The sequence below is a fragment of the Camarhynchus parvulus genome, unplaced genomic scaffold (assembly GCF_901933205.1).
Source record: "Camarhynchus parvulus unplaced genomic scaffold, STF_HiC, whole genome shotgun sequence".
Lineage (NCBI taxonomy): Eukaryota > Metazoa > Chordata > Aves > Passeriformes > Thraupidae > Camarhynchus > Camarhynchus parvulus.
Genome location: NW_022147770.1, coordinates 208 through 26613, shown reverse-complemented (window position 1 = coordinate 26613; position 26406 = coordinate 208). Strand labels below are relative to the sequence as shown.

General features: G+C 41.4%; 1 protein-coding gene across 1 annotated transcript; it reads right to left on the bottom strand.

The window, feature by feature from the left end:
- Positions 1 to 686: 686 nt before the first annotated feature.
- On the bottom strand, positions 687 to 23579 carry LOC115915906 (heat shock factor protein 1-like; the record flags this gene model as incomplete). Its single annotated transcript, XM_030969615.1, has 5 exons — positions 687 to 891; positions 4177 to 4313; positions 5526 to 5619; positions 17150 to 17211; positions 23504 to 23579. Coding segments are annotated over 5 exons (574 nt in total), but the record flags the coding sequence as incomplete, so codon positions are not given.
- Positions 23580 to 26406: the final 2827 nt, after the last annotated feature.

The window sequence follows — 26406 nt, the reverse complement described above, 5'->3', positions numbered from 1 at the left end:
CGGGATTGGGAATTCTGAGAAACCGGGATTGGGATCAGGGCTGGGAACGGGGTCAGGAAACGCCGGGAATGGGAATTCTGCCCCACACACACTCTTCCCGAGCTGGGAATTCCTGAAATTCCGGGAATTCCACCCTGTTCCCACTGTCCTTCAGCTGGAATTCCAGGAATTTTGGGGAATTCCATTCCAATCCTGCTTTTCCCAAACTGGGAATTCCAGGAATTCTGCCCCATTCCCACTTCTCCCAAGACAGGAATTCTGTGAGTTTTGGGAATTCTGGGAATTCCATCCCAATCCTGCTTTTCCCAATCTGGGAATTCTGGAAATTTCAGGAACTCCTCCCCATTCCCACCTTCCCCGAGCTGGGAATTCCACGAATTTTGGGAATTCCAGGAATTCTGCCGTGGTCCCCTCTCTTCCCAAGCTGAGAATTCCAGGAATTTTGAGAATTCCATCCCAATTCCCAGCTTTTCCAGAGCCGGGATTTCTGGGAATTCCACCCCGTTCCCACTTCCCTTGAGCTGGGAATTCTGGGAATTCCAGGAATTCCACCTCACACCCGCTTTTTTCCCTGGAGCTGGAAATTCTGGGATTTCCTCCCCATTCCCACTTTCCCCGGGCTGGGAATTCCAGGAATTCTGGGAGTTTTGGGAATGGCGTGGCTCACTTGTCGAGGCAGGCGACGCTCAGGCACTTTTCCTGGGATTGGGGATTCCCGGAGCGGCCCGTGAGTCGTTTTTCCGCAGGATGGAGTCGATGAAGGTGGAGGGGGACAGGGGGGTCTCGGAATTCCCGGAATTCCCGGAATTCCCGGCGCTCTTGGGCTCCTCCACCTGCGGGCTCCCCGTGGGGCTGGGAGGCTCCTCCTTGATCCGGATCGCCGGGCTGCTCCTGGGAGGGGAAACAATGGGGAAAATAATGGGAAAAAGAATGGGGAAAACAATGGGAAAAACAATGCGGAAAATAATGGGAAAAATGGGGAAAATAATGGGAAAAACAATGGGAAAATGGGAAAAACAATGGGAAAAGCAATGGGGAAAAATGGGGAAAATAATGGGAGAAATAGGAAAATAACGGGAGAAATGGAAAACAATGGGGAAAATGGGAAAATAACGGAAAAATGGGAAAAACAATGGGGAAAACAATGGGGGAAATAGGAAGAATAATGGGAGAAATGGGAAAAACAATGGGAAAAACAATGGGGGAAATGGGAAGAATAATGCGAGAAATGGGAAAAATAATGGAAAAAATGGGGAAAATAATCGAGAAAATGGGAAAAATAATGGGGAAATTGAAAAACAATGGAGAAAATGGGAAAAATAGCAGGAAAAACGGGAAAACAATGGGAAAAAGCAATGGGGAAGTGGGAAAACAATGGGAAAAGCAATGGGGAAAATGGGAAAAATAACGGAAAAATGGAAAAACAATGGGAAAAACAATGGGGAAAATAGGAAAAATAACGGGGGAAATTGGAAAAACAATGGGAAAAGCAATGGGGAAAATGGGAAAAATAACGGGAAAAATGGAAAAAAAAAATGGGAAAAACAATGGGGAAAATAGGAAAAATAATGGGGAAATTGGAAAAGCGAATGGGGAAAAGGGGAAAATAACGGGAAAAATGGGAAAACCAATGGGAAAAGCAATGGGGAAATGGGAACAATAATGGGGAAAAATGGGAAAAACAATGGGAAAACCAATGGGGAAAATAGGAAAAATAACGGGAAAAATGGGAAAACAATGGGAAAAACAATGGGGAAAATAGGAAGAATAATGGGAGAAATGGGAAAAACAATGGGAAAAGCAATGGGGGAAATGGGAAAAATAATGGGAGAAATGGGAAAAATAATGGGAAAAATGGGGAAAATAATGGGGAAAATAATGGGAAAAATAATGGGGGAAATTGGAAAAACAATGGGGAAAATGGGAAAAGTAACGGGAAAAATGGAAAAAACAATGGGAAAAACAATGGGAAGAATGGTAAAAGCAACGGGAAAAGCAATGGGGAAAATGGGAAGAATAATGGGAAAAATGGAAAACCAATGGGGAAAATGGGAAAAATAACGGGGAAAATGGGAAAAACAATGGGAAAAACAATGGGGGAAATAGGAAAAATAACGGGGGAAATTGGAAAAACAATGGGGAAAAGGGGAAAAATAACGGGAAAAATGGGAAAAACAATGGGAAAATTAATGGGGGAAATGGGAAAAATAATGGGAAAAATTGGAAAAACAATGGGAAAAATGGGAGAAACAATGGGAAAAACAATGGGGGAAATGGGAACAATAATGGGGAAAAATGGGAAAAACAATGGGAAAAGCAATGGGGAAAATAGGAAGAATAATGGGAGAAATGGGAAAAATAATGGGAAAAATGGGGAAAATAATGGGAAAAATAATGGGGGAAATTGGAAAAACAATTGGGAAAATGGGAAAAATAACGGGAAAAATGGAAAAGACAATGGGAAAAACAATGGGAAGAATAATGGGAGAAATGGGAAAAATAATGGGAAAAATGGGAAAACCAATGGGAAAACCAATGGGGAAAATGGGAAAAATAACAGCAAAAATGGAAAAAACAATGGGAAAAACAATGGGGGAAATGGGAAGAATAACAGGAAAAATGGGAAAAACAATGGGAAAAGCAATGGGGAAAATAGGAAGAATAATGGGAGAAATGGGAAAAATAATGGGAAAAACAATGGGGGAAATGGGAAAAATAACGGGAAAAATGGGAAAAACAATGGGAAAAACAATGGCAAGAATAATGGGAGAAATGGGAAAAATAATGGGAAAATTGGAAAAACAGTGGGAAAAACAATGGGGGAAATGGAAAAAATAACAGGAAAAATGGGAAAAACAATGGGAAAAACAATAGGAAAAATGGGAAGAATAATGGGAAAAACAATGGGGGAAATGGGAAAAATAACGGGAAAAATGGGAAAAACAATGGGAAAAATGGGAAAAACAATAGGAAAAGCAATGGGGAAAATAGGAAGAATAATGGGAGAAATGGGAAAATAATGGGAAAATTGGGAAAAACAATGGGAAAAAAAAGGGGGAAATGGGAAAAATAACAGGAAAAATAGGAAAAACAATGGGAAAACCAATGGGAAAACCAATGGGAAAAGCAATGGGAAGAATAATGGGAGAAATGGGAAAAATAATGGGAAAAATGGGAAAAACAATGGGAAAAACAATGGGGAAAATGGGAAGAATAATGGGAAAAATAAGAAAAATGGGAATGGGGAAAATGGGAACAGGGAAAATAGTGGGAAAAATGGAATGGGAAATGGGAAAAATGGGAAAAATGCTAAACGGAAAAAATTGGAATGGGGACAGGAAAAAAGGGAGAAATGGAAATGGGAAAAATGAGAAAAAATGGGAAAAATTGGGAAATGGGAAAAATGGGAAAGGGGATGGGACAAAGGGAATGGGAAAAATGGGAAATAGGAAAAATGAGAATGGGGAAAAATGGGGAACGGAAACGGGAAAAATAGGGGAAATGGGGAATGGGGAAAATGGGAATGGGAAAAATGGGAATAAGGGAAATGGGAAAAATGGGAATGGGGAAGAGGAAATGGGAACGGGGAATGGGAAATATGGGAAAAATGGAAATGGGGAGGGGGAATGGGAAACAGGAATAATCCAGCTCATTTCCCCCACTCCCAGGGAATTTTTGGGAATCCTCTCCCACCTGTGCTCCCCCATTCCCAGGGATTTCTAGGATCCCATTCCCAGGGAATTTCAGGACCCCATTCCCAGGGATTTTCAGGCTCCCATTCCCATGGAATTTTCGGGAATTCTCCCCACCTGCCCTCCCCTATCCCCAGGGATTTCAGGCTCCCATTCCTATGGAATTTTCGGGAATTCTCCCCACCTGCCCTCCCCTATCCCCAGGGATTTCAGGCTCCCATTCCCATGGAATTTTTGGGAATTCTCCCCACATGCCCTCCCCTATCCTCAGGGATTTCAGGCTCCCATTCCCATGGAATTTTTGGGAATTCTCCCCACATGCCCTCCCCTATCCTCAGGGATTTCAGGCTCCCATTCCTATGGAATTTTCGGGAATTCTCCCCACCTGCCCTCCCCTATTCCCAGGGATTTCAGGCTCCCATTCCCATGGAATTTTGGGAATTCTCCCCACCATTCCCATGGAATTTTCCGGAATGATCCCCACCTTCCGTCCAGGCTCCCTCCCGGGGAGGCCTCGGGGCTGGACGGGGGCAGCTCGGTCACGTCCGAGATGATGGGGCCGGAATTGGGGCCGGGATCGGCCGCCAGCAGCGCGGGGCCCGACAGCGCCGGGGCCGGGGCCTGCGGGGACGGGACAGCCCTGAGCACAGCACGGCCCAATCCCAATAAATCCCACTGAGTCCCAGCCCCGAGCCCAACCCCAAAAAATCCTAACCCACATAAATCCCAGTCCCGCCAATCCCATTCCCAACAAATCCCAATAAATCCCATTCCCACCAATCCCAATCCCAACAAATCCTAACCCCAATGAATCCTAATCACACAAATCCCATTCCAAATAAATCCCGATAAATCCCAAACCCACCAATCCCATTCCCAATAAATCCCAATAAATCCCAATCAATCCAAATAAATCCCAATAAATCCCAATAAATCCCAATCAATCCCAATCAATCCCAATAAATCCCAATCCCAATCAATCCCAATCAATCCCAATAAGTCCCAATCCCAATAAATGCCAATCCCAATCAATCCCAACAAATCCCAATAAATCCCAATCCCAATAAATCCCAATAAATCCCAATCCCAATCAATCCCAATAGATCCCAATCAATCCCAATCCCAATAAATCCCAATCAAGCCCAATAAATCCCAATCAATCCCAAGAAATCCCATTAATTTTTTGGGAATTCTCACGGAATAACTGGCATTCCCGTGGTGCTCCAGGGAGTTCCCAACAAATCCCAATAAATCCCAATAAATCCCAATCAATCCAAATAAATCCCAATCCCAATCAATCCCACTAAATCCCAATAAATCCCAATCCAAATAAATCCCAATCAATCCCAATCAATCCCAATAAATCCCAATCCCAATAAATCCCAATCAATCCCAATCCCAATAAATCCCAATCAATCCCAAGAAATCCCATTAATTTTTTGGGAATTCTCACGGAATAACTGGCATTCCTGTGGTGCTCCAGGGAGTTCCCAATAAATCCCAATCCCAATCAATCCCAATAAATCCCAATAAATCCCAATAAAGCCCAATGAATCCCAATCCATCCCAATAAATCCCAATCAATCCCAATCAATCCCAATAAATCCCAAGAAATCCCAACAAATCCCAAGAAATCCCAATCCCAATAAATCCCTATAAATCCCAATAAATCCCAATAAATCCCAATAAATCCCAATAAATCCCAAGAAATCCCAATGAATCCCAATCCCAATAAATCCCAATCAATCCCAATAAATCCCAATAAATCCCACTAAATCCCGATCAATCCCACTAAATCCCACTCAATCCCATAATTATTTTGGGAATTCTCACGGAGTACGCGGCGTTGCCGTGGTGCTCCAGCGAGTACGGCCGGCTGTACTTGGGCATGGAATGGGCGGCGCCGCCGTCGTTCAGCATCAGGGGGCTGCAGGTCCCAAACAAAACATTGGCAGTTGGTACCGGGGGGGGTTTTTTGGGATTTGCACCTTTTTCCCAGGATTTTCCCGGTTTATTTTTGGGATTTTCACCTTTTTTCCCCGGATTTTTCCAGGTTTTTTCTGGGATTTTCAGCCTTTTTCCCAGGGTTTTTTCTGGGATTTTCACCTTTTTTCCCCGGATTTTTCCAGGTTTTTTCTGGGATTTTCAGCCTTTTTCCCAGGGTTTTTTCTGGGAATTTCAGCCTTTTTTCCCCGGATTTTTCCAGGTTTTTTCTGGGATTTTCAGCCTTTTTCCCAGGGTTTTTTCTGGGATTTTCAGCCTTTTTTCCCCAGATTTTCCCAGGGTTTTTTCTGGGATTTTCAGCCTTTTTCCCAGGGTTTTTTTGGGATTTTCACCTTTTTTCCCCGGATTTTCCCAGGGTTTTTTCTGGGATTTTCAGCCTTTTTTCCCCAGATTTTCCCAGGGGTTTTTCTGGGATTTTCAGCCTTTTTCCCAGGGTTTTTTCTGGGATTTTCAGCCTTTTTTCCCCGGATTTTCCCAGGGTTTTTTCTGGGAATTTCAGCCTTTTTCCCAGGATTTTTCCAGGGTTATTTTTGGGATTTTCACCTTTTTTCCCCGGATTTTCCCAGGGTTTTTTCTGGGATTTTCACCTTTTTTCCCAGGATTTTCCCAGGGTTTTTTCTGGGATTTTCAGCCTTTTTCCAGGATTTTTCCAGGCTTCTTTCAATTTTTTGGGGGGGGATTTTCACCCTTTCCCCCAGGATTTTTCCCGGTTTTTTCCGGGATTTTCAACCTTTTCCCCAGGATTTTTCCAGGCTTTTTTCAATGTTTTTTTTTCTGGGATTTTCAGCCTTTTCCCCGGATTTTTCCAGGGTTTTTTCAATTTTTTTTCTGGGATTTTCATCGTTTTCCCCAGATTTTTCCGGGTTTTTTTTCTGGGATTTTCACCTTTTTCCCAGGATTTTTCCAGGGTTTTTTCTGGGATTTTCACCTTTTTTCCCCGGATTTTCCCAGGGTTTTTTCTGGGATTTTCAGCCTTTTCCCCAGGATTTTTCACGGTTTTTTGGGGGGATTTTCACCTTTTTTTCACAGGATTTTTCCAGGCTTTTTTCAATGTTTTTTTTCTGGGATTTTCAGCCTTTTCCCCAGGATTTTTCACGGTTTTTGGGGGGATTTTCACCTTTTTTCCCAGGATTTTTCCAGGGTTTTTTCAATTTTTTTTCTGGGATTTTCAGCGTTTTTCCCAGGGTTTTTTCAATGTTTTTTTCTGGGATTTTCACCTTTTTCCCAGGATTTTCCCAGGGTTTTTTCTGGGATTTTCAGCCTTTTTTCCCAGGATTTTTCCAGGTTTATTTTTGGGATTTTCACCTTTTTTCCCAGGATTTTCCCAGGGTTTTTTCTGGCATTTTCAGCCTTTTTCCAGGATTTTTCCAGGCTTTTTTCAATTTTTTGGGGGGGGATTTTCACCCTTTCCCCCAGGATTTTTCCAGTTTTTTCTGGGATTTTCAGCGTTTTTCCCAGGATTTTTCCAGGGTTTTTTTTCAATGTTTTTTTCTGGGATTTTCAGCGTTTTTCCCCAGATCTTTCCAGGTTTTTTTCTGGGATTTTCACCTTTTTTCTGGGATTTTCCCAGGGTTTTTTCAATGTTTTTTTCTGGGATTTTCATCGTTTTCCCCAGATTTTTCCGGGTTTTTTTTCTGGAATTTTCACCTTTTTTTCCCAGGATTTTTCCAGGGTTTTTTTGGGGGGATTTTCAGCCTTTTTCCCTGGATTTTTTCTGGGATTTTCAGCCTTTTTCCCAGGGTTTTTTCTGGGATTTTCACCTTTTTTCCCAGGATTTTCCCAGGGGTTTTTCTGGAATTTTCAGCCTTTTCCCCAGGATTTTTCACGGTTTTTTTGGGGGGATTTTCACCTTTTTTTCACAGGATTTTTCCAGGCTTTTTTCAATGTTTTTTTTCTGGGATTTTCAGCCTTTTCCCCGGATTTTTCCAGGGTTTTTTCTATGTTTTTTCTGGGATTTTCAGAGTTTTTCCCAGGATTTTTCCAGGGGTTTTTTTGGGATTTTCACCTTTTTCCCCAGGATTTTTCACGTTTTTTTGGGGGGATTTTCACCTTTTTTTCCCAGGATTTTTCCAGGCTTTTTTCAATGTTTTTTTTTCTGGGATTTTCAGCCTTTTCCCCGGATTTTTCCAGGGTTTTTTCAATTTTTTTCCTGGGATTTTCAGCGTTTTTCCCAGGATTTTTTCAATGTTTTTTTCTGGAATTTTCACCTTTTTTCCCAGGATTTTTCCAGGGTTTTTTCTGGGATTTTCACCGTTTTTCCCAGGATTTTCCCAGGTTTATTTTTGGGATTTTCACCTTTTTCCCAGGATTTTCCCAGGGTTTTTCTGGGATTTTCAGCCTTTTTCCAGGATTTTTCCAGGCTTTTTTCAATTTTTTGGGGGGGGATTTTCACCCTTTCCCCCAGGATTTTTCCAGTTTTTTCTGGGATTTTCAGCGTTTTTTCCAGGATTTTTCCGAGGCTTTTTCCAATTATTTTTTCTGGGATTTTGACCTTTTTTTCCCAGGATTTTTCCAGGGTTTTTTTTCAATGTTTTTTTTCTGGGATTTTCAACCTTTTTCCCAGGATTTTTCCAGGATTTTTTCTGGAATTTTCACCTTTTTTCCCAGGATTTTCCCAGGGTTTTTTTCTGGGATTTTCAGCCTTTTCCCCAGGATTTTTCACGTTTTTTGGGGGGGATTTTCACCTTTTTTTCACAGGATTTTTCCAGGGTTTTTTCAATTTTTTTTCCGGGATTTTCAGCGTTTCCCCCAGGATTTTTTCAATGTTTTTTTTCTGGAATTTTCACCTTTTTTCCCCGGATTTTTCCAGGGTTTTTCTGGGATTTTCAGCCTTTTTTCCCCTCATTTTTCCGGACTTTTTTCTAGAATTTTCACCTTTTTCCCAGGATTTTTCCAGGCTTTTTCAATTTTTTTTTTCTGGGATTTTCACCTTTTTCCCAGGATTTTCCCAGGTTATTTTTTGGCGATTTTCAGCGGTTTTCCCCAGGATTTTTCCAGGGTTTTTACAATTTTTTTTCTGGGAATTTCAGCATTTTTCCAGGGTTTTTCCAGGTTTTTTTTCTGGGATTTTCAGCGTTTTTTCCAGGATTTTTCCAGGATTTTTTCAATGGGGTTTTTTGGGATTTTCACCTTTTTCCCAGCATATTTCCAGGGTTTTTTCTGGGATTTTCACCTTTTTTCCCCAGATTTTCCCAGGGTTTTTTCTGGGATTTTCAGCCTTTTCCCCAGGATTTTTCACGGTTTTTTGGGGGGATTTTCACCTTTTTTTCACAGGATTTTTCCAGGCTTTTTTCAATGTTTTTTTTCTGGGATTTTCACCTTTTCCCCGGATTTTTCCAGGGGTTTTTCTATGTTTTTTCTGGGATTTTCAGCGTTTTTCCCAGGATTTTTTCAATTTTTTTTCTGGGATTTTCACCTTTTTTCCCAGGATTTTTCCAGGGTTTTTTCTGGGATTTTCAGCCTTTTCCCCAGGATTTTTCACGGTTTTTTGGGGATTTTCACCTTTTTTTCACAGGATTTTTCCAGGGTTTTTTCAATTTTTTTTCTGGGATTTTCAGCGTTTTTCCCAGGGTTTTTTCAATTTTTTTTTCTGCGATTTTCACCTTTTTCCCAGGATTTTCCCAGGGGTTTTTCAATGTTTTTTCTGGGATTTTCACCTTTTTTCCCCGGATTTTTCCGATTTTTTTTCTGGAATTTTCACCTTTTTTCCCAGGATTTTTCCAGGGTTTTTTTGGGGGGATTTTCAGCCTTTTCCCAGGATTTTTCCAAGGCTTTTTCAATGTTTTTTCTGGGATTTTCAGCGTTTTTCCCAGGATTTTCCCAGGATTTTTCCAGGTTTTTTTCTGGGATTTTCAGCCTTTTCCCCAGATTTTTCCGGGTTTTTTTTCTGGAATTTTCACCTTTTTTCCCAGGATTTTCCCAGGGTTTTTTCTGGGATTTTCAGCCTTTTTTCCCCGGATTTTTCCAGGGTTTTTTTTTGGGGATTTTCACCTTTTTTCCCTGGATTTTTCCAGGTTTATTTTTGGGATTTTCACCTTTTTTCCCAGGATTTTCCCAGGGTTTTTTCTGGGATTTTCAGCCTTTTTCCAGGATTTTTCCAGGCTTTTTTCAATTTTTTGGGGGGGGATTTTCACCCTTTCCCCCAGGATTTTTCCAGTTTTTTCTGGGATTTTCAGCGTTTTTTCCAGGATTTTCAGGTTTTTCCAATTATTTTTTTTGGGATTTTCACCTTTTCCCCAGGATTTTTCCAGGCTTTTATTTCTGACACTTTCAGCTTTTTTCCCAGGATTTTCCCAGGATTTTTCCAGGGTTTTTTTTCAATGTTTTTTTCTGGGATTTTCAGCGTTTTTCCCCAGATCTTTCCAGGTTTTCTTCTGGGATTTTCACCTTTTTTCTGGGATTTTTCCAGGGTTTTTTCAATGTTTTTTTCTGGGATTTTCACCTTTTTTCCCCGGATTTTCCCAGGGTTTTTTCTGGGATTTTCAACCTTTTTCCCAGGATTTTTCTGGGATTTTCAGCCTTTTTTCCCAGGATTTTCCCAGGGTTTTTTCTGGGATTTTCAGCCTTTTCCCCAGGATTTTTCACGTTTTTTTGGGGGGATTTTCACCTTTTTTTCACAGGATTTTTCCAGGCTTTTTTCAATTTTTTTTCTGGGATTTTCAGTGTTTTTCCCAGGATTTTTCCAATGTTTTTTTCTGGGATTTTCACCTTTTTTCTGGGATTTTTCCAGGGTTTTTTCAATGTTTTTTTCTGGGATTTTCATCGTTTCCCCAGATTTTTCCAGGTTTTTTTTCTGGAATTTTCACCTTTTTTTCCCAGGATTTTTCCAGGGTTTTTCTGGGATTTTCAGCTTTTTTCCCTCATTTTCCGGTGTTTTCTAGAATTTTCACCTTTTCCCAGGATTTTTCCAGGCTTTTCAATTTTTTTCTGGGATTTTCACCTTTTCCCAGGATTTTCCCAGGTTATTTTTTTCGATTTTCAGCGGTTTTCCCCAGGATTTTTCCAGGGTTTTTTACAATTTTTTCTGGGAATTTCAGCATTTTTCCAGGGTTTTCAGGTTTTTTCTGGGATTTTCAGCGTTTTTTCAGGATTTTTCCAGGATTTTTCAATGGGGTTTCTGGGATTTTCAGCCTTTTTCCCAGGATTTTCCGTTTTTGGGGTTTTCAGCTTTTTCCACAGGATTTTTCCAGGCTTTTTTCAATGTTTTTTTCTGGGATTTTCAGCCTTTTCCCCGGATTTTTCCAGGGTTTTTCAATTTTTTTCGGGATTTTCAGCGTTTTCCCAGGATTTTTCAATTTTTTCTGGAATTTTCACCTTTTCCCAGGATTTTCCCAGGGTTTTTCTGGGATTTTCAGCCTTTTTCCCGGATTTTTCTGGGATTTTCACCTTTTTCCCAGGATTTTTCCCAGGGTTTTTGGGATTTTCAGCGTTTTCCCAGGATTTTTCCAGGGGTTTTTCTGGTATTTTCAGCGTTTTCCCCAGGATTTTTCCAGGGGTTTTTTTGGGATTTTCATCGTTTTCCCAGGATTTTTCCAGGCTTTTATTTCTGACACTTTCAGCTTTTTCCAGGATTTTCCCAGGATTTTTCCAGGTTTTTTCCGGGATTTTCAGCCTTTTCCCAGATTTTTCCAGTTTTTTCAATGTTTTTCTGGGTTTTCAAGCGTTTTCCAGGATTTTTCCAGGCTTTTTCAATGTTTTTTCTGGGATTTTCACCTTTTCCCAGGATTTTCCCAGGGGTTTTCAATGTTTTTTCTGGGATTTTCAAGCGTTTTCCCAGGATTTTCCCAGGGTTTTTTTGGGATTTTCAGCAGTTTCCCCAGGATTTTTCCAGGGTTTTTTCAATTTTTTGGGGGGATTTTCAGTGTTTTTCCCAGGTTTTTTTTGGGATTTTCACCTTTTTCCCCAGGATTTTCACAGGGTTTTTTGGGATTTTCAGCATTTTCCCAGGATTTTTCCAGGTTTTTTTTTCAATGTTTTTTCTCGGAATTTTCAGCGTTTTCCCCAGATCTTTCCAGGTTTTTTTCTGAGATTTTCACCTTTTTTCTGGGATTTTTCCAGGGTGTTTTTTCAATGTTTTTTTCTGGGATTTTCATCGTTTTCCCCAGATTTTTCCGGGTTTTTTTTCTGGAATTTTCACCTTTTTTTCCCAGGATTTTTCCAGGGTTTTTTTGGGGGGATTTTCAGCCTTTTTCCCAGGGTTTTTTCTGGGATTTTCAGCCTTTTTCCCAGGGTTTTTTCTGGGATTTTCACCTTTTTTCCCAGGATTTTCCCAGGGTTTTTTCTGGGAATTTCAGCCTTTTTCCCAGGATTTTTCACGGTTTTTGGGGGGATTTTCACCTTTTTTCCCAGGATTTTTCCAGGGTTTTTTCAATTTTTTTTCTGGGATTTTCAGCGTTTTTCCCAGGGTTTTTTCAATGTTTTTTTCTGGGATTTTCACCTTTTTCCCAGGATTTTCCCAGGGTTTTTTCTGGGATTTTCAGCCTTTTTTCCCAGGATTTTTCCAGGTTTTTTACAATTTTTTTTCTGGGAATTTCAGCATTTTTCCAGGGTTTTTCCAGTTTTTTTTTCTGGGATTTTCAGCGTTTTTTCCAGGATTTTTCCAGGATTTTTTCAATGGGGTTTTTTGGGATTTTCACCTTTTTCCCAGCATATTTCCAGGGTTTTTTTTGGGATTTTCACCTTTTTTCCCCGGATTTTCCAGGGTTTTTTCTGGAATTTTCAGCCTTTTCCCCAGGATTTTTCACGGTTTTTTGGGGATTTTCACCTTTTTTTCACAGGATTTTTCCAGGCTTTTTTCAATGTTTTTTTTTCTGGGATTTTCAGCCTTTTCCCCGGATTTTTCCAGGGTTTTTTTTCAATGTTTTTTTCTGGGATTTTCACGTTTTTCCCCAGATCTTTCCAGGGTTTTTTCTGGGATTTTCACCTTTTTCTGGGATTTTTCAGGGTTTTTCAATGTTTTTTTCTGGGATTTTCATCGTTTTCCCCAGATTTTTCCGGGTTTTTTTTCTGGAATTTTCACCTTTTTTCCCAGGATTTTTCCAGGGCTTTTTCTGGGATTTTCATCGTTTTCCCCTCATTTTTCCGGAGTTTTTTCTAGAATTTTCACCTTTTTCCCAGGATTTTTCCAGAGTTTTTTCTGGAATTTTCACCTTTTTCCCAGGATTTTTCCAGAGTTTTTTCTAGAATTTTCACCTTTTCCCAGGATTTTCCAGGCTTTTCAATTTTTTTCTGGGATTTTCACCTTTTTCCCAGGATTTTCCCAGGTTATTTTTTGGCGATTTTCAGCGGTATTCCCCAGGATTTTTCCAGGGTTTTTACAATTTTTTTTCTGGGAATTTCAGCATTTTTCCCCGGATTTTTCCAGGTTTTTTTCTGGGATTTTCAGCGTTTTTTCCAGGATTTTTCCAGGATTTTTTCAATGGGGTTTTCTGGGATTTTCAGCCTTTTCCCCAGGATTTTTCACGGTTTTTTGGGGGGATTTTCAGCTTTTTTTCACAGGATTTTTCCAGGCTTTTTTCAATGTTTTTTTTCTGGGATTTTCAGCCTTTTCCCCGGATTTTTCCAGGGTTTTTTCAATTTTTTTTCCGGGATTTTCAGCGTTTTTCCCAGGATTTTTTCAATTTTTTTTCTGGAATTTTCACCTTTTTTCCCAGGATTTTCCCAGGGTTTTTTCTGGGATTTTCAGCCTTTTTCCCCGGATTTTTCTGGGATTTTCACCTTTTTTCCCAGGATTTTCCCAGGGTTTTTTTGGGATTTTCAGCGTTTTTCCCCAGGATTTTTCCAGGGGTTTTTCTGGTATTTTCAGCGTTTTCCCCAGGATTTTTCCAGGGGTTTTTTTTGGGATTTTCATCGTTTTCCCCAGGATTTTTCCAGGCTTTTTATTTCTGACACTTTCAGCTTTTTTCCCAGGATTTTCCCAGGATTTTTCCAGGTTTTTTTCTGGGATTTTCAGCCTTTTCCCCAGATTTTTCCAGGGTTTTTTTCAATGTTTTTTTCTGGGTTTTTCAGCGTTTTTTCCAGGATTTTTCCAGGCTTTTTTCAATGTTTTTTTTCTGGGATTTTCACCTTTTTCCCAGGATTTTCCCAGGGGTTTTTCAATGGTTTTTTCTGGGATTTTCACGTTTTTCCCCAGATCTTTCCAGGTTTTTTTCTGGGATTTTCACCTTTTTCCTGGGATTTTTCCAGGGTTTTTTCAATGGTTTTTTCTGGGATTTTCATCGTTTTCCCCAGATTTTTCCGGGTTTTTTTTCTAGAATTTTCACCTTTTTCCCAGGATTTTTCCAGGCTTTTTCAATTTTTTTTTTCTGGGATTTTCACCTTTTTCCCAGGATTTTCCCAGGTTATTTTTTGGCGATTTTCAGCGGTTTTCCCCAGGATTTTTCCAGGGTTTTTACAATTTTTTTTCTGGGAATTTCAGCATTTTTCCAGGGTTTTTCCAGGTTTTTTTTCTGGGATTTTCAGCGTTTTTTCCAGGATTTTTCCAGGATTTTTTCAATGGGGTTTTTTGGGATTTTCACCTTTTTCCCAGCATATTTCCAGGGTTTTTTTTGGGATTTTCACCTTTTTTCCCAGGATTTTCCCAGGGTTTTTTCTGGAATTTTCAGCCTTTTCCCCAGGATTTTTCACGGTTTTTTGGGGGGATTTTCACCTTTTTTTCACAGGATTTTTCCCGGCTTTTTTCAATGTTTTTTTTCTGGGATTTTCACCTTTTCCCCGGATTTTTCCCGGGTTTTTTCAATGTTTTTTCTGGGATTTTCAGCGTTTTTCCCAGGATTTTTTCAATTTTTTTTCTGGGATTTTCACCTTTTTTCCCAGGATTTTCCCAGGGTTTTTTCTGGGATTTTCAGCCTTTTTTCCCAGGATTTTTCCAGGGTTTTTTCTGGGATTTTCAGCCTTTTCCCCAGGATTTTTCACGTTTTTTTGGGGGGATTTTCACCTTTTTTTCCCAGGATTTTTCCAGGGTTTTTTCAATTTTTTTTCCGGGATTTTCAGCGTTTCCCCCAGGATTTTTTCAATGTTTTTTTCTGGAATTTTCACCTTTTTTCCCCGGATTTTTCCAGGGTTTTTCTGGGATTTTCAGCTTTTTTCCCCTCATTTTTCCGGGTTTTTTTTCTAGAATTTTCACCTTTTTCCCAGGATTTTTCCAGGCTTTTTCAATTTTTTTTTTCTGGGATTTTCACCTTTTTCCCAGGATTTTCCCAGGTTATTTTTTGGCGATTTTCAGCCGTTTTCCCCAGGATTTTTCCAGGGTTTTTACAATTTTTTTTCTGGGATTTTCACCTTTTTTCCCCGGATTTTCCCAGGGTTTTTTCTGGGATTTTCAGCCTTTTCCCCAGGATTTTTCACGTTTTTTTGGGGGGATTTTCACCTTTTTTTCACAGGATTTTTCCAGGGTTTTTTCAATTTTTTTTCTGGGATTTTCAGCGTTTTTCCCAGGGTTTTCCCAGGGTTTTTCTGGGATTTTCACCTTTTTCCCCAGATCTTTCCAGGATTTTTTCTGGGATTTTCACTTTTTTCCCAGGATTTTTCCAGGGTTTTTTGGGGGGGATTTTCAGCCTTTTTCCCTGGGTTTTTTCTGGGATTTTCAGCGTTTTTCCCAGGATTTTTCCAGGGTTTTTTTCTGGAATTTTCACCTTTTTTCCCCGGATTTTTCCAGGTTTTTTTCTATGATTTTCAGCATTTTCCCAGGATTTTCCCAGGGTTTTTTCAATGTTTTTTTTCTGGGATTTTCAGCCTTTTCCCAGGATTTTTCCAGGATTTTTCCAGAGTTTTTTCTGGTATTTTCAGTGTTTTCCCCAGGATTTTTCCAGGGGTTTTTTTTGGGATTTTCACCTTTTCCCCAGGATTTTTCCAGGCTTTTATTTCTGACACTTTCAGCTTTTTTCCCAGGATTTTCCCCGGATTTTTCCAGGTTTTTTTCTGGGATTTTCAGCCTTTTCCCCGGATTTTTCCAGGGTTTTTTCAATTTTTCTTCTGGAATTTTTACCCTTTTTCCCAGGATTTTTCCAGGGTTTTTTCTGCGATTTTCACCTTTTTCCCAGGATTTTCCCAGGGGTTTTTCAATGTTTTTTTTCTGGGATTTTCAGCGTTTTCCCCAGGATTTTTCCAGGGTTTTTTCAATTTTTTGGGGGGGATTTTCAGTGTTTTTCCCAGGTTTTTTTTGGGATTTTCACCTTTTTCCCCAGGATTTTCCCAGGATTTTCCCAGGGTTTTTTGGGATTTTCAGCGTTTTTCCCAGGATTTTTCCAGGGTTTTTTTTCAATGTTTTTTTCTGGGATTTTCAGCGTTTTTCCCCAGATCTTTCCAGGTTTTTTTCTGGGATTTTCACCTTTTTCCTGGGATTTTTCCAGGGTTTTTTCAATGGTTTTTTCTGGGATTTTCATCGTTTTCCCCAGATTTTTCCAGGTTTTTTTTCTGGAATTTTCACCTTTTTTTCCCAGGATTTTTCCAGGGTTTTTTTGGGGGATTTTCAGCGTTTTTCCCTGAATTTTTTCTGGCATTTTCAGCGTTTTTCCCAGGATTTTTCCAGGGTTTTTTCTGGGATTTTCAGCTTTTCCCCAGGATTTTTCCAGGGTTTTTTCAATGTTTTTTTCTGGGATTTTCACCTTTTTTCCCAGGATTTTTCCAGGGTTTTTTTCAGGATTTTTCAGTTTTTCTCCGGGATTTTCCAGGGGTTTTTCCCAGGTTTTTGTTTTTTTTTTTTTCCCATGGGTTTTTCCAGGGATTTTCTAGGATTTTTTTTCTGGAATTTTCCTGGGTTTTTCCAGGGTTTTTCCTGGGATTTTCAGGATTTTCCCAGGATTTTTCCAAGGATTTTTCCAGGGTTTTTCATGGGATTTTCAGGATTTTCCGAGGATTTTTCCAGGGTTTTTCCCAGGATTTTTCCAAGGATTTTTCCACAGATTTTCCCAGGGTTTTTCAGGATTTTTCCAGGGATTTTCCAGGGATTTTCCCAGGGATTTTTCCAGGGATTTTTCCATGGTTTTTCATGGGATTTTCAGGATTTTCACAGGATTTTTCCACGGATTTTCCAAGGATTTTTCCACAGTTTTTCCAGGGTTTTTCCTGGGATTTTCAGAATTTTTCCAAGGATTTTCCCAGGGTTTTTCCAGGCTTTTTTTTTTCCAGGATTTTTCCAGAGGTTTTCCCAGCAGAGAAAGGGTTGGAAATGGATTTATGGAATTTTGGGAAGGAATTCCCAGAGAATTCCAGGGGCTGCTGCTCCATGTCTGGAAAAATCCAAATCCCCACAATTCCAGAATTCCCAGATTTTTGGCAATGCCAGGAATTCCTATTTTCCCAATTTTCCCAGGAAAAAAATGAGAATTCCAAGAATTCTTTGTTCCCTTTATCCCAAGGAATTCCCCAATCCCAGCCTGGCCCCTTCCCGAGGATTTTTGGGTCCCAATCCCGAATTTTTGGGGGATTTTGGGAATTCTGGGAATTTCTCTCACATTTTCCTCTTGACGCCCAGGATCCGGTTGGATTGAACCAGGGAGATCAGGAACTGGATCAGCTGCCGAGAGAAAACCGGGAAAAAACGTCAGGAAAACTGGGAAAAAATGGGGGAAAATTGGGGGGAAAAATTGGGGAAAAATTTGGGGAAAAATAGGGGGAAAAGTGGGAAAATAGGGGGGAAAAGTGGGGAAAAATGGGGGGAAAATTGGGGAAAAAATTGGGAAAAATGGGGGGGAAAAGTGGGAAAATAGGGGGGAAAATTGGGGAAAAAATTGGGGAAAATGGGGGGGAAATTGGGAAAAATTGAGGGGGAAATGGGGGGAAAACTGGAAAAAATTGGGGGAAATTGGGGGGAAAAAGTGGGGAAAAACTGGGGAAAATTGGGGGGAAAATAGGGGGGATATTGGGGAAAAATGGGGGGGAAATCGGGAAAAAATTGGGGGAAATGAGGGGAAATTGGGGGGAAAAATGGGGAAAAATTGGGGAAAATGGGGGGGAAATGGGAAATTGGGGAAAAATGGGGGGAAAATTGGGGAAAAAATTGGGGAAAAATAGGGGAAAAAATTGGGGAAAAATGGGGGGAAATTCGGGGAAAATGGGGGGAAAATTTGGGGAAAATTGGGGGGGAAATGGAGGGAAGAATTGGGGAAAAATTGGGGGGGAAATGGGGGGAAATGGGGGAAAAATTGGGAAAAATGGAGGGGGAAATGGGAGGAAAAGTGGAAAAAATTGGGGAAAATTGGGGGAAAATTGGGGAAAAAACTGGGGAAAATTGGGGGGAAAGTGGGAAAATTGGGGGGAAAAATTGGGGAAAAATTGGGGCAAAATTGGGAAAAATTGGGGGGAAAAGTGGGAAAATTGGGGGGAAAAATTGGGGAAAAATAGGGGGGAATGGGGGGAAAGTGGGAAAAATTGGGGGAAAAATTGGGGGAAAATTGGGGGAAAATGGGGGGGCAGAAATTGGGGAAAATGGGGGGGAAATGAGGGGGAAATGGGGGAAATTGGGGAAAAACTGGGAAAAAACCCTAGGAAAAACATGGAATAACTGGGGAAAACTGGGGAAAAAAAACTGGAAAAACATGGAATAAATGGGGAAAAACTGGGAAAAATCTGGGAAAAAACCCTGGGATAAAACCCTGGGAAAAACATGGAATAAATGGAAAAAAATGGGGAAAACTGGGAAAAAACCCTGGAAAAACATGGAGTAACCAGGAAAAAAAAACTGGGAAAAAACCTGGGAAAAAACCCTGGGAAAAACATGGAATAAATGGGAAAAAACCTGGGGCAAAAACTGAGAAAAATAAAGAATAACTGGGGAAAAAAAATGGAAAAAAACTGGGGGAAAACTCTGGGAAAAATATGGAATAACTGGGAAAAACTGGGGGAAAAACTGGGGAAAAAAACTGGAAAAAAACCCTGGAAAAACATGGAATAACTGCAAAAGAAACCTGGAAAAACATGGAATAACTGGAAAAAAACCCCTGGAAAAACATGGAATAACTGGGGAAAACTGGGGAAAAACTGGGAAAAAACCCTGGGAAAAACATGGAATAAATGGAAAAAAAAAAACTGGGAAAAAACTGAGAAAAAACCTGGGGAAAACCATGGAATAACTGGGAAAAAACCCGGAAAAACTGGGAAAAACCCTGGGGAAAAAACTGGAATAACTGGGAAAAACCTGGGAAAAACTGGGGAAAAAAACTTGGAAAAATATGGAATAACTGGGGAAAAAACTGGGAAAAAACCCTGAGAAAACCCTGGGAAAAACATGGAATAAATGGGAAAAAACCTGGGGCAAAAACTGGGAAAAATATAGAATAACTGGGAAAAAATCCTGGGAAAAAAGTGGGGAAAAATCCTGGGAAAAACTGGGAAAAAAATCCAGGAAAAACATGGAATAACTGGAAAAAACTGGGAGAAAAATTGGGGGAAAACTGGGAAAAAGCCCTGGAAAAACATGGAATAACTGGGAAAAAAAAACTGGGAAAAAACCCTGAGAAAAACATGGAATAACTGGAAAAACTGGGAAAAAAACCTGGGAAAAACACGGAATAAATGGGAAAAACCCTGGGAAAACCATGGAATAACTGGGAAAAAACCTGGGAAAAAACTTGGGAAAACTGGAAAAAAACCCTGGGGAAAAACATGGAATAACTGGGAAAAACTGGGAAAAACTGGGGAAAGAACCCGGAAAACCATGGAATAACTGGGGAAAAAACTGGGGAAAAAAACTGGGGAAAAACCCTGGGAAAAACTGGGAAAAAATCCAGGAAAAACATGGAATAACTGGGAAAAAACTGGGGAAAAGGGGGGAAAAAACCCGGGAAAAACACGAAATAAATGGGAAAAAAACCCCTGGGAAAAACATGGAATAAATGGAAAAAAAAAGTGGGAAAAACCCTGGGAAAAACATGGAATAACTGGGGAAAAACTGGGGGAAAAAACCCTGGAAAAACATGGAATAAGTGGGAAAAAAAACTGGGAAAAAACCTGGGAAAAATCCTGGAAAACCATGGAATAAATGGGGAAAAAACTGGGAAAAACTGAGAAAAAAACTGGGGAAAAACCCTGGGAAAACATGGAATAAGTGGGGAAAAAACTGGGAAAAACTGGAAAAAAAAACCCTGGAAAAAACTGGGAATAACTGGGAAAAAAAACTGGGAGAAACACGGAATAAATGGGAAAAACTGGGGAAAACCTGGGAAAAACTCTGGAAAAACATGGAATAAAATGGGAAAAAACCCTCGGAAAAACTGGGGGAAAAACTGGGGGAAAACATGGAATAACTGGGAAAAACTGGGGAAAAAAATGGGAAAAAACATGGAATAAATGGGAAAAAAAACCTGGGAAAAACCCTGGGAAAAACTGGGAAAAAATCCAGGAAAAACATGGAATAACTGGGAAAAAACTGGGGAAAAGGGGGGAAAAACACTGGAAAAACACGGAATAAATGGGAAAAAAAACCCTGGAAAAACATGGAATAAGTGGGAAAAAACCTGGGGCAAAAACTGGGAAAAATATGGAATAACTGGGGAAAAAAACTGGAAAAAAACTGGGAAAAAACCCTGGGAAAAATATGGAATAACTGGGAAAAACTGGGAAAAAACCCTGGAAAAACATGGAATAACTGGAAAGAAATCTCGGAATAACTGGGAAAAACCCTGGGGAAAAACTGGGGAAAAACCGGGAAAAAACCCTGGAAAAACACGGAATAACTGGAAAAAAACTGGGGAAAAGGGGGGGAAAAACCCTGGAAAAACACGAAATAAATGGGAAAAAAAACCCTGGGAAAAACATGGAATAAATGGAAAAAAACTGGGAAAAACCTGGGGCAAAAAACCCGGGAAAAACATGGAATAAATGGAAAACCTGGGAAAAACTGGGAAAAAAAACCTGGGAAAAACATGGAATAAATGGAAAAACTGGGGAAAAAACTGGGAAAAAAACCTGGGAAAAACCCTGGAAAAACATGGAATAACTGGGAAAAACCTGGGGCAAAACTGGGAAAAATATGGAATAACTGGGAAAAAAACTGGAAAAAACCTGGGAAAAATATGGAATAACTGGGAAAAACTGGGGAAAAAACTGGGGAAAAAAACCAGGAAAAAACCTGAGAAAAACTGGGGAAAAAATCCAGGAAAAACATGGAATAACTGGGAAAAAAATGGGAAAAACTGGGGAAAAGTGGGAAAACCTTGAGGGGAAGAAATCTGGGGAAGGCAAAGTGGAAGACGAGAGATCAGGGAAGGGAAAACCGGGAAAAATTGGGAAAACCTGGGAAAAAGCACAGGGGAGGGAGAGGAAAAAAACCTGGGAATGAGCCCTGGAAATTTGGGAATTCTCCTGGAAATTTGGGAATTATCCCCTGGAAAATCGGGAATTACCCCTGGAAAAGAGGGAATTAATCCCAGAAAGCTGGGAATTCTGCCTGGGAATTTGGGGATTTTCCTGGAAAATTGGGAATTTTCCCTGAAAATTGGGGATTGGCTTGCCAAATTCAGGAATTCTCCAGGAAAATTGGGAATTATCTTGGGAAAATTGGGAATTGTCCCCAGAAAACTGGGAATTCTGCCCGGGAATTTGGGGATTTTCCCTGGAAAACTGGGAATTGACCCTGGAAAATCTGGATTTGCCGTTGAAAAATTGGGAATTACTCCTGAAAGTTGGGAATTCTCCCCCAAAAACTGGGAATTCTGCCTGGAATTTGGGGATTTTCCTGGAAAATTGGGAATTGTCGTGGAAATTGGGGATTGGCTCTGGAAATTCAGGAATTCTCCAGGAAAATTGGGAATTATCTTCGGAAAATTGGGAATTAGCCCTGGAAATTCAGGAATTTCCCAGAATTTAGGAAAAATTGGGAATTGGCTCTGGAAATTCAGGAATTCTCCAGGAAAATCAGGAATTACCCCTGGAAATTTGGGAATTCTCCCCAGAAAACTGGGAATTCTGCCTGGGAATTTGGGATTGACCCTGGAAAATTGGGAATTGTCGTGGAAAATTGGGGGATTGGCTCTGGAATTCGGGGAATGACCCCTGGAAAATTGGGATTTGCCGTTGAAAAATTGGGAATTACTCCTGGAAAGTTGGGAATTATCCCCTGGAAAATCAGGAATTACCCCTGGAAAAGAGAGAATTAATCCCAGAAAATTGGGAATTCTGCCTGGGAATTTGGGGATTTTCCTGGAAAATTGGGAATTGTCGTGGAATTGGGGGAATTGGCTCTGGAATTCGGGGAATGACCCCAGGAAAATTGGGATTTGCCTCCAGAAAAATCAGGAATTTCCCCTGGAAATTTGGGAATTACCCCTGGAAAATGGGGAATTTCCCTGGGAAATTGTGGAATTGGTTCTGGAAATTTGGGAATTATCCCCAGAAAACTGGGAATTCTGCCTGGGAATTTGGGGATTTTCCTGGAAAACTGGGAATTGTCGTGGAAATTGGGGGATTGGCTCTGGAAATTCAGGAATTCTCCAGGAAAATTGGGAATTATCTTGGGAAAATTGGGAATTGTCCCCAGAAAATTGGGAATTCTGCCTGGAAATTCGGGATTGACCCTGGAAAATTGGGAATTGTCGTGGAAAATTGGGGGATTGGCTCTGGAAATTCAGGAATTCTCCTGGAAAATTGGGAATTATCCCTTGGAAATTTGGGAATTAGCCCTGGAAATTCAGGAATTTCCCAGAATTTAGGAAAAATTGGGAATTGGCTCTGGAAATTCAGGAATTCTCCTGGAAAATCAGGAATTACCCCTGGAAATTTGGGAATTATCCCCAGAAAATTGGGAATTCTGCCTGGGAATTCGGGATTGACCCTGGAAAATTGGGAATTGTCGTGGAAATTGGGGGATTGGCTCTGGAATTCGGGGAATTACCCCTGGAAAATTGGGATTTGCCGTTGAAAAATTGGGAATTACTCCTGGAAAGTTGGGAATTATCCCCTGGAAAATCAGGAATTACCCCTGGAAAAGAGAGAATTAACCCCAGAAAATTGGGAATTCTGCCTGGGAATTTGGGGATTTTCCTGGAAAATTGGGAATTGTCGTGGAATTGGGGGAATTGGCTCTGGAATTTGGGGAATGACCCCAGGAAAATTGGGATTTGCCTCCAGAAAAATCAGGAATTTCCCCTGGAAATTTGGGAATTCTCCTGGAAATTTGGGAATTTCCCTGGGAAATTGTGGAATTGGTTCTGGAAATTTGGGAATTCTCCCCAGAAAACTGGGAATTCTGCCTGGGAATTCAGGATTGACCCTGGAAAATTGGGAATTGTCGTGGAAATTGGGGGATTGGCTCTGGAAATTCAGGAATTCTCCAGGAAAATTGGGAATTATCTTGGGAAAATTGGGAATTGTCCCCAGAAAATTGGGAATTCTGCCTGGGAATTTGGGGATTTTCCTGGAAAATTGGGAATTGACCCTGGAAAATTGGGGGATTGGCTCTGAATTGGGAATTACCCTGGAATTTGGGAATTACCCCTGGAAAATTTGGATTTTGCCGTTGAAAAATTGGGAATTACTCCTGGAAAGTTGGGAATTATCCCCTGGAAAATCAGGAATTACTCCTGGAAATTTGGGAATTATCCCCAGAAAATTGGGAATTCTGCCTGGGAATTTGGGGATTTTCCTGGAAAACTGGGAATTGTCGTGGAAATTGGGGGATTGGCTCTGGAATTTGGGGAATTGGCTCTGGAATTCGGGGAATGACCAGAGGAAAATTGGGATTTGCCTGCAGAAAATCAGGAATTTCCTCTGGAAATTTGGGAATTACCCCTGGAAAATGGGGATTTTCCCTGGGAAATGGTGGGGTTGGTTTGTGGGGATTATTTGGGGATTTGGGATGGGCCAGGACTCACCTTGTTGACGACTTTCTGCTGCTGCGCGTGCTTCTGCCGCAGGCCGGCCACCTCCCACCACAGCGCCTCGTTCTCACTGCCGGCGACACGGAACGGAACGCCGTGGGAAACACGGGAAACAGCCACGGGAAACGGGGGGGAATTGCAGGGAAAAGGGGGGGGAAATTCCGTGGGGAATGGGGGAAAATTGAGGGAAGTAAGGGGAAAAATTCTGTGGGAAATATTCCAGGAAATGGGGAAAAATCCATGGGAAACCTGGGGAAATTCCCAGGAAAGGGGGGGAAAAGTCCATGGGAAATGGGGGATTGCAGGGGAAAATGGGGGAAAATTCTGTGGGGAAATGGGGAAAAATCCAATGGGAAATGGGGGAAATTCCAGGGAAATAAGGGGAAAAATTCTGTGGGAAATATTCCAGGGAAATGGGGAAAATATTCCATGGGAAACACGGGAAAAATCCATGGGAAACCTGGGGGAAATTCCAGGGAAAAGGGGGAAATTCTGTGGGGAATGGGGGAAAAATTCCAGGGAAATAAGGGGAAAAATCCATGGGAATGGGGGAAAATTGAGGGAAGTAAGGGGAAAAATTCTGTGGGAAATATTCCAGGGAAATGGGGAAAAATCCATGGGAAACCTGGGGGAAATTCCAGGGAAAGGGGGGGAAAAAGTCCATGGGAAATGGGGGGGAATTGCAGGGAAAATGGGGGGGAAAATTCTGTGGGGAAATGGGGAAAAATCCTATGGGAAATGGGGGGAAATTCCAGGGAAAGGGGGGAGAAAATTCCATGGGAATGGGGGAAAATTCCAGAGAAATAAGGGGAAAAATTCTGTGGGAAATAGGGGGGGGAATTCCAGGGAAATAAGGGGAAAAATTCTGTGGGAAATATTCCAGGGAAATGGGGGAAATATTCCAGGGAAAAGGGGGGGAGAAAATTCCGTGGGGAATGGGGGAAAAATCCATGGGAAACCGGGGGGAAATTCCAGGGAAAATGGGAGAGAAAATTCCATGGGGAATGGGGGAAAATATCAGGGAAATAAGGGGAAAAATTCTGTGGGAAATAGGGGGGAGAATTCCAGGGAAAATGGGGGAAAATTCCAGAGAAAGGGGGGAAAAATCCAGGGATAAAAGGGGAAAAATTCTATGGGAATGGGGGAGAATTGAGGGAAGTAAGGGGAAAAATTCTGTGGGAAATAGGGGGGAGAATTCCAGGGAAAGGGGGGAAAATTCTGTGGGGAATGGGGAAAAATTCCATGGGGAACAGGGGGGAAATTCCAGGGAAATGGGGGAGAAAATTCCATGGGAATGGGGGAAAATTGAGGGAAATAAGGGGAAAAATTCTGTGGGAAATATTCCAGGGAAATGGGGAAAATATTCCAGGGAAAAAGGGGGGAGAAAATTCCGTGGGGAATGGGGGAAAAATCCATGGGAAACGGGGGGGGAAATTCCAGGGAAAGGGGGGAGAAAATTCCATGGGAATGGGGGAAAAAGTCCGTGGGAAATGGGGGGAGAAAATTCCATGGGGAATGGGGAAAATTCCAGGGAAAGTGGGGAAAAATCCATGGGAAACCTGGGGGAAATTCCACGGAAAGGGGGGAGAAAATTCCATGGGGAATGGGGGAAAAATTCCATGGGAAACATGGGAAAAATCCATGGGAAATAGGGGGGAGAATTGCAGGGAAAAACGGGGGGAAATTCCAGAGAAAAGGGGGGGAAAATTCTGTTGGGAGTGGGGGGAAATTCCGTGGGGAATGGGGAAAAATTCCATGGGAAAGCAGGGGGGAAATTCAGGAAAGGGGGAAAATTCTGTGGGAAATGGGGGAAAATTGAGGGAAATAAGGGGAAAAATTCTGTGGGAAATGGGGGAAAATTGAGGGAAATAAGGGGAAAAATTCTGTGGGAAATGGGTGAAAATTCCAGGGAAATGGGGGGAAAAAATTCCAGAGAAAATCCAGGGAAATGGGGAAAAATCCATGGGAACCGGGGGGGAAATTCCAGGGAAAGGGGGGGGAAATTCCATGGGAATCGGGGAAAATTCCATGGGAAACACGGGAAAAATCCATGGGAAACCTGGGGGAAATTCCAGGGAAAATGGGGGGGGGAAATTCTGTGGGAATGGGGGAAAATTGAGGGAAATAAGGGGAAAAATTCTGTGGGAAACGGGGGGGGAAATTCCAGGGAAAGGGGGGAGAAAATTCCATGGGGAATGGGGGGAAATTGCAGGGAAATAAGGGGAAAAATTCTGAGGGGAATGGGGGAAATATTCCAGGGAAAATCCAGGGAAATGGGGAAAAATCCATGGGAAACCTGGGGGAAATTCCAGGGAAAATGGGGGGTGGAAATTCCGTGGGAATGGGGCAAAATTGAGGGAAATAAGGAGAAAAATTCTGTGGGAAACCTGGGGGAAATTCCAGGGAAAGGGGGGAGAAAATTCCATGGGGAATGGGGGAAAAATTCCATGGGAAACATGGGAAAAATCCATGGGAAACCTGGGGGAAATTCCAGGGAAAGGGGGAAATTCTGTGGGAAATGGGGAAAATTCGAGGGAAATAAGGGGAAAAATCCTGTGGGAAACGGGGAGAAATTCCAGGGAAAATGGGGGAGAAAATTCCATGGGGAATGGGGGAAAATATCAGGGAAATAAGGGGAAAAATCCTGTGGGGAATGGGGAAATATTCCAGGGAAAATCCAGGGAAGGGGGAACTGTGGGGAATGGGGGAAAATTCCAGGGAAATAAGGGGAAAAATCCATGGGAAAAGAGGGGGAAATTCCAGGGAAAGAGGGGGGAAATTCCAGGGAAATAAGGGGAAAAATTCTGTGGGAAATATTCCAGGGAAATGGGGAAAATATTCCAGGGAAAATCCAGGGAAATGGGGAAAAATCCATGGGAAACCTGGGGGAAATTCCA